Source organism: Centropristis striata, chromosome 5 (genome assembly GCF_030273125.1).
Source record: "Centropristis striata isolate RG_2023a ecotype Rhode Island chromosome 5, C.striata_1.0, whole genome shotgun sequence".
Taxonomy (NCBI): Eukaryota; Metazoa; Chordata; class Actinopteri; order Perciformes; family Serranidae; genus Centropristis; species Centropristis striata.
In genome coordinates, this window is record NC_081521.1 from 29,456,107 (window position 1) to 29,464,429 (window position 8,323).

Sequence of the window (8,323 nt, forward strand, 5' to 3'; positions counted from 1 at the left end):
CAAATGATATTTGACTTTTCCTTGGTCTCATCATCAGGTCAAAATGTTTAATTTATGACCAAAAACCTGTAAAAATAAGTATTAGTCCTAATAAGTTAGCACTCTAAAAAGCTAAACATGGATGATGGACATTTAATCAGAAAAGATCAGCTGTTAGCATGGTCATTGAAAACAAGTTAGCAGTCTCACAGAGCTAGCGTTAGCTTGTTGTGAGTCATCATTTTGTTGTTTTGTCAGTCAGTCAAAATAAGCATGAAAATAATGGAAGAAAGGAAAAGCTGGAAGTCAGCTCACCGCCACGAAAGTGTAAAAAATCCTCCACAGAGAACACACCCTTCCTCTTTAGACTTTTAGTTTTTTAAGTGTCTTACAACAAAAAGGATTTTTCAGTGGTTTGACAAATGAAAGACAAACTAATGAACAGTTATCCACATTCACGATTCTTAAAACCAAGTTGGGATTTTAACATTATCAAATTACACCTAACACTAACCCGAATTGAGTAATCAACAAATCATGACTCTAACCATTAAAATGTATATATAAAATCAGTGTATAATTAACAATACATTTGACAGTGACTGTTTTGTTTGACCCCTTTTGTGAGACTCACTCTAAATGATGCCACAAATGCAGAATAATTTGATTATTGTGACTCAGATTGTGACTAAGGCCAGTGAGAGGAGAGACAGAGGGATGAGAGAGGACACTAGGACAGATTAGCCTGAGGAGCAAAGTATTCTTGGAAAACAACTCACTGGGTCGCAAAATCTCAGAGGGGGAAAGAAGAATAAATGGAAGGAGAGAGACACTGGCTAGACTTTAAGTCATCAAACACATTTTTTGAACCAAATAACACTGTGGATGCAATACACTTCCAAAACAAATCCTTATGTAAAAAATGTAGGATGAATTGCTGCACAATTAAAGAACTCATGTATTGTGAAGAGTAACTGATTTCAATTATAGATGCACAATATTGGATTTATGACAACATCTGATATATTCCATCTAATTTTGCCAGATGCTGACACTGACATACCGTATGCACGTATATTTTCCACCTAATTGTAGAACAGGTCTCCAGCAGGGCATTAATATTATCATGCCTATTGTTGTCCTGATGGCCCACTTGCAGATGCAGATACACATTCACAGGGCAAAATAATAAAAGTATTTCAACTTAGGTTACATGCAAAACAAACATTGGAAATAAAAACTTTGCTATCTGTTTCAGACATCTCCACATTGCAGTCATATTGGTTGCACCCACTTTATCAACGATTCTTGTCACCTGCACATACGCTTCATCTTATCAGCCTGTCATTTCATTTCTTGCCAACACCGATATGTCATGTTGAAGGCTTTATCTGCCAAAATTGATGACATGCTGATATCATCACACACCTCTAATGTCAATGCAGTTTGTGTAAAAATTAATTTATGAAGATGAGAACACAAGCAATAGGATCCCCCTTTCCTCTCTGCAGGATTTATGTGTTTTGGATTTATGCCTTTGTGAAAAGTGACCAGGAACTCACTGAAAATATGACAGGATGATGAAAACCTCATTTCTATTCAATCAATCACTTGAAACCTTAAGATGTCAGAGTCATCTCACATTTAAAAAACACAAAAACATACGTTATGTGTAAAACAATAACCATGTTCTTTACCTTAAAAAATATAATATGAGAAACTGGCAGCACACTGATGGACAATGGTTATGTAAAGCAGACAGCTCCCTCGTGTGGTATTTATGGGGAAGTAGTGAAACTGCAGCAATATGCAGCGTGTAAATCTGAGCGTGAGATAAGCTGGTCAGTTACATCATGAAAACAGCAGGACATGTTTACATCACCAAACACCAATCCCAATTAAAATTAGTGACCTTGAAAGGTGCAACTGTGTCATATCATACGTTTCAGAATTATATTTTATTTCAGGGATAGATTATGGTGGGGGTTTTTTTAACTGTAGAAGGAAAGATAGTCTGTTAAAATTTTATTCAAATTATAGGCATAATCTCTCATAGAAAACTATGACTGTCTAGGCTAACTGTATGAAGCTGAATTGAACCAGAAGTCAAAGATCTCTTTGTGTACAATTACACATGACCTTTTTTTTTAAAATGTGATTTATGTGAGCTAAGACATTAAGTCCATGTCAAGTTATATTTATTACAATATGAAAACAACACAAGACAACAGATTAGAGTATGATGAGACAATGGCGATAAACATTAATGAATGTATGTTAAATCATGTGTACAATCACAACATTCAACACTCCCTGCATGATTTATTTTCTCTAATTATATTTATATCTAAAACAACGGTGAGATGATAACAACTGATTCAGGTGTTTTTTGTATTTTTTAATAAATCACATTCTAAAGAAGAATATTCTGTCTCTTCTGTTCTGGTGTCATGAATCCATTCTAGAATGTAGCCTGTTCCTATAAAGAGCCATGAAACTCACATTCACTCACTCACTCACTCACTGATTGAACTGAGAAACACTTGTGTCTTCGAAGAAAATAATTTGTCAATTACGCGTTACAATATCTGTGTTCATTTATTTAATTTTGGATCATTTTCAACATCTTCGGCCACCACAGCCACGAGAGAGAGCAGAGCCAGCAGGGTAAGTTGTTTAAACCAGGAGACATTTGACACATTTTACTCAGAGCTACACTTAAGACACAAGACTACTGTTGTTTTTTTAATTTGTTCACATTTTATCTGAGGCTTCAATTAAAACAATCCAATCAGTTTGTTTCTACAAAGAGATTACATAAGATGTTGTTCTTTTGTAATGAACTTTTTATTGAAGTTTAACAAACAAATATTACAGACAGGGAGGAATCCATTCATTCAATCAGGGAGCCATCAAGGCCAGGAATTCACTCCCTAAGTTGTTTTCTTTCTTCTTCTTTTTTCAGTAAATGAGTTGAAAAAAACAAAAACAAACAAAAAAACAAAAACAAACAAAACAAAACAAACACAACCATAACATGTTGTTCAAAGTAATTTCTTCTTTCAGTCAGATGAATGAATGTGGACTGGATAAATACCTCATAATAATACCTATAATAATAATTCTTACTCTGTGATGTTAAAATATTTTTTTGTCTTTGTTCTTTCTGCACAGCAGTATAACAGAGGGATGGAGGACATGAAGAGAAAGATGGAGGCTGAAAAGAAAGGAATGGAAGAGAAGTGGAAGACTTCAGCAAAACTCATGGTCCTGAAGGAGAGGGAGTTTTGGGAGAGAAACAGGCAGCAGCTGCTTGATGAAAATAAGACCATGCAGAGAAAGCTGTCCGTCAATGAAGGCCACAACAGAAAGTTAAAGTCTGACCTCTGGAAGGCAAGGGACGAGGTCAACTCTCTTCACCACCATCTCTTTTCTCTGACGGAGAAATATAATGCAACTATAGTTGCTGTAACGGAGTTGAATAAAGAGCGTGAGAAGGCAGAGGAGGACATGAAAAAGAGAGACCAAGATATCATGTCCCTTCAACAGAGCCTCCGCGATCAGACAGAGGAAAGTAAGAGGATGGGAGCCCCTGTTGAGGAATGCAAATCAACCAGTGGGTTGAAGAGCATGGAGATGTGGCAAAAAAAGATCAGCAAGCTTGAGGACCTCCTCATTGATAAAGATCAACAGATCAACAGGGCCAATAACAAAAGACGAGCTCGCACAAACGCTCATGTGGTGACCTTGGCCCAGCTGAATGAATCTGAGTCAGCTCTGAAAGAGAGCAAACTCTCTTGTGACGCTCTTGAGGAAAAAATCAGAAAGCAGCTGGAGAGCCACCAGAAAGTGCTCAAAGAGAGGGAAGAGAGATATCAGAAAGGGCTCAAAGAGAAAGAAGAAAGCTTCAGGAAGCAGCTGGCACAAAAAGATGAGTACCAGAAGGAGCTCTCAGAGCAGGTGGAAAGAAACCAGAACAAGTTCTCTGACACAAAGGAGGACATGAAAAAGCAGCTTTCGGAGAAAGAAGAGAAGCTCCAGAAAGAGCTCAAAGATAGAAAGGAGCACTTCAGGAAGAAGCTGGCACAAAGAGAGGAGTACCAGAAGGAGCACTTAGAGAAAGGACAGAGTCCCCAGAAAGATCTCAAAAGGAGAGTAGAGCACTTCCAGAAAGAGCTCACAGAGAGAGATGATAACCTCCAGAAAGTGCTCAAAGAGACGGAAAAGAGCCATCAGAAAGAGCTCAAAGACACAGTAGAGGGCCTCCAGAAAGTGCTCAAAGAGAGGGAAAAGAGCCATCAGAAAGAGCTCAAAGACACAGTAGAGGGCCTCCAGAAAGTGCTCAAAGAGAAAGAAGAAAGCTTCAGGAAGCAGCTGGCACAAAAAGGCGAGTACCAGAAGGAGCTCTCAGAGCAGGTGGAAAGAAACCAGAACAAGTTCTCTGACACAAAGGAGGACATGAGAAAGCAGCTTTCGGAGAAAGAAGAGAAGCTCCAGAAAGAGCTCACAGAGAGAGAAGATAACCTCCAGAAAGTGCTCAAAGAGAGGGAAAAGAGCCATCAGAAAGAGCTCAAAGAGACAGTAGAGGGCCTCCAGAAAGTGCTCAAAGAGAAAGAAGAAAGCTTCAGGAAGCAGCTGGCACAAAAAGACGAGTACCAGAAGGAGCTCTCAGAGCAGATGGAAAGAAACCTGACCAGAAAGAAAAAGAAAGAAAAAACCCTCCGGAAAGAGCTCAAAGAGAGAGAAGACAGCCACCAAAAGGAACTCAAAGAAAGAGAAGAGAGCAACCAGAAAGTGCTCAAAGAGAAAGAAGAAAGCTTCAGGAAGCAGCTGGCACAAAAAGACGAGTACCAGAAGGAGCTCTCAGAGCAGGTGGAAAGAAACCAGAACAAGTTCTCTGGCACAATGGAGGACATGAGAAAGCAGCTTTCGGAGAAAGAAGAGAAGCTCCAGAAAGAACTCACAGAGAGAGAAGATTACCTCCAGAAAGTGCTCAAAGAGAGGGAAAAGAGCCATCAGAAAGAGCTCAAAGACACAGTAGAGGGCCTCCAGAAAGAGCTCAAAGAGAGAGAAGACAGACACCAAAAGGAACTCAAAGAGAGAGAAGAGAGCCTCTTGAAAGTACTCAAAGAGAGAGATGAGAGCAACCAGAAAGTGCTCAAAGAGAAAGAAGAAAGCTTCAGGAAGCAGCTGGCACAAAAAGACGAGTACCAGAATGAGCTCTCAGAGCAGGTGGAAAGAAACCAGAACAAGTTCTCTGACACAAAGGAGGACATGAGAAAGCAGCTTTTGGAGAAAGAAGAGAAGCTCCAGAAAGAGCTCAAAGAGAGAAAGGAGCACTTCAGGAAGAAGCTGGCACAAAGAGAGGAGTACCAGAAGGAGCACTTAGAGAAAGGACAGAGTCCCCAGAAAGATCTCAAAAGGAGAGTAGAGTGCTTCCAGAAAGAGCTCACAGAGAGAGAAGATAACCTCCAGAAAGTGCTCAAAGAGAGGGAAAAGAGCCATCAGAAAGAGCTCAAAGACACAGTAGAGGGCCTCCAGAAAGTGCTCAAAGAGAAAGAAGAAAGCTTCAGGAAGCAGCTGGCACAAAAAGACGAGTACCAGAAGGAGCTCTCAGAGCAGGTGGAAAAAAACCTGACCAGAAAGAAAAAGAAAGAAAAAACCCTCCGGAAAGAGCTCAAAGAGAGAGAAGACAGCCACCAAAAGGAACTCAAAGAAAGAGAAGAGAGCAACCAGAAAGTGCTCAAAGAGAAAGAAGAAAGCTTCAGGAAGCAGCTGGCACAAAAAGACGAGTACCAGAAGGAGCTCTCAGAGCAGGTGGAAAGAAACCAGAACAAGTTCTCTGGCACAATGGAGGACATGAGAAAGCAGCTTTCGGAGAAAGAAGAGAAGCTCCAGAAAGAACTCACAGAGAGAGAAGATTACCTCCAGAAAGTGCTCAAAGAGAGGGAAAAGAGCCATCAGAAAGAGCTCAAAGACACAGTAGAGGGCCTCCAGAAAGAGCTCAAAGAGAGAGAAGACAGACACCAAAATGGACTCAAAGAGAGAGAAGAGAGCCTATTGAAAGTACTCAAAGAGAGAGATGAGAGCAACCAGAAAGTGCTCAAAGAGAAAGAAGAAAGCTTCAGGAAGCAGCTGGCACAAAAAGACGAGTACCAGAATGAGCTCTCAGAGCAGGTGGAAAGAAACCAGAACAAGTTCTCTGACACAAAGGAGGACATGAGAAAGCAGCTTTTGGAGAAAGAAGAGAAGCTCCAGAAAGAGCTCAAAGAGAGAAAGGAGCACTTCAGGAAGAAGCTGGCACAAAGAGAGGATATCATGTCCCTTCAACAGAGCCTCCGCGATCAGACAGAGGAAAGTAAGAGGATGAGAGCCCCTGTTGAGGAATGCAAATCAACCAGTGGGTTGAAGAGCATGGAGATGTGGCAAAAAAAGATCAGCAAGCTTGAGGACCTCCTCATTGATAAAGATCAACAGATCAACAGGGCCAATAACAAAAGACGAGCTCGCACAAACGCTCATGTGGTGACCTTGGCCCAGCTGAATGAATCTGAGTCAGCTCTGAAAGAGAGCAAACTCTCTTGTGACGCTCTTGAGGAAAAAATCAGAAAGCAGCTGGAGAGCCACCAGAAAGTGCTCAAAGAGAGGGAAGAGACATATCAGAAAGGGCTCAAAGAGAAAGAAGAAAGCTTCAGGAAGCAGCTGGCACAAAAAGATGAGTACCAGAAGGAGCTCTCAGTGCAGGTGGAAAGAAACCAGAACAAGTTCTCTGACACAAAGGAGGACATGAAAAAGCAGCTTTCGGAGAAAGAAGAGAAGCTCCAGAAAGAGCTCAAAGATAGAAAGGAGCACTTCAGGAAGAAGCTGGCACAAAGAGAGGAGTACCAGAAGGAGCACTCAGAGAAAGGACAGAGTCCCAAGAAAGATCTCAAAAGGAGAGTAGAGCACTTCCAGAAAGAGCTCACAGAGAGAGAAGATAACCTCCAGAAAGTGCTCAAAGAGAGGGAAAAGAGCCATCAGAAAGAGCTCAAAGACACAGTAGAGGGCCTCCAGAAAGTGCTCAAAGAGAAAGAAGAAAGCTTCAGGAAGCAGCTTGCACAAAAAGACGAGTACCAGAAGGAGCTCTCAGAGCAGGTGGAAAGAAACCTGACCAGAAAAAAAAAGAAAGAAAAAACCCTCCGGAAAGAGCTCAAAGAGAGAGAAGACAGCCACCACAAGGAACTCAAAGAGAGGGAAAAGAGCCATCAGAAAGAGCTCAAAGACACAGTAGAGGGCCTCCAGAAAGTGCTCAAAGAGAAAGAAGAAAGCTTCAGGAAGCAGCTGGCACAAAAAGACGAGTACCAGAAGGAGCTCTCAGAGCAGGTGGAAAGAAACCAGAACAAGTTCTCTGACACAAAGGAGGACAAGAAAAAGCAGCTTTCAGAAAAAGAAGAAAGGCTTCAGAGAGAGCTCGAGCAGAGAAAGGAGATCTTCAGGAAGAAGCTCGCTAAAAGAGAGGAGTACCAGGAGGAGCTCGCAGAGAAAGAAGAGAGTCCGGAGCTCTCAGAAAAAGAAGAGAGTCCCCAGAAAGAGCTCAAAGAGACAGCAGCTCAAACAGGAAAACATCAAACTTCATGTAAGCTGCCTCACCTCATCTTTTGATTCTAACATATTTCAGAAACATTTAGAACTTTGGAAGTGATATAAAAATATGTGTATGTTTTCCAGGAGCTCACAAGAAAAAAAATAACCAGGACGGGATCTTCTGGAGCTGGTTGTGTCTTCAGGCATGAAAACATACCCACATAACGTGTCCCCTAATTTAATTAAAAAAATCTACATTTCTGATTAGTTCTTCTGTGTGGATCATTACATATATTTAAAAAATATGTGTTTTAAGGAGGGAATCTTTTTGTTACATTTTTATTGACGCTGATGACATTTTCAGAGCAGATGGAGAAGGATGGATGTGTGGGTGAACACAACAGGCGCTCTGAATTTTACTGTGGTTTCATGCAGTGACTGTCAGCAGGCTGTCAGTGAGCTGCAGACAGCTTAAGACAAAGTGTTGCAGTATCAGACGGTAATAGAGTGAACAGATGGATCAAGACATCGTAATGACTGAAAGAAAAGTCTGATGTACTGTATCCATAAAGATAATCACCTTGACTGCCCTCTGGCACCCTGACTCCTTTTCACTCATTACCTCTAAAGTTAATCTGTTTGGGGTTAATCCCTCTTCAGCTGCAGGAAAATATACATTGACCTTGGACACACAGCGTCCTCCTATGGCAAAGATATGCAGCCATTGATGACAGTACTGATCTTTTGAGAGTCAAAGTAGGGAAAGCACAGGTGAAACTGT

The 8,323-nt window shown here is 41.0% G+C and overlaps 1 protein-coding gene across 1 annotated transcript; it reads left to right on the forward strand.

Annotated features, from left to right (window-relative positions):
• The first annotated feature begins 2,570 nt into the window (after nt 1-2,570).
• Nucleotides 2,571-7,801, forward strand: LOC131971538 (trichohyalin-like). Its single transcript, XM_059333046.1, has 3 exons — nt 2,571-2,646; nt 3,154-7,594; nt 7,687-7,801. Coding segments are annotated over exons 2-3 (4,428 nt in total). The 5' UTR covers nt 2,571-2,646; nt 3,154-3,168; the 3' UTR covers nt 7,689-7,801.
• The last annotated feature ends 522 nt before the right edge of the window (nt 7,802-8,323 follow it).

Coding starts and splice junctions, on each gene's coding strand:
- LOC131971538 (XM_059333046.1), top strand. CDS start 3,169: ATGGAGGACATGAAGAGAAAGATGGAGGCTGAAAAGAAAGGAATGGAA.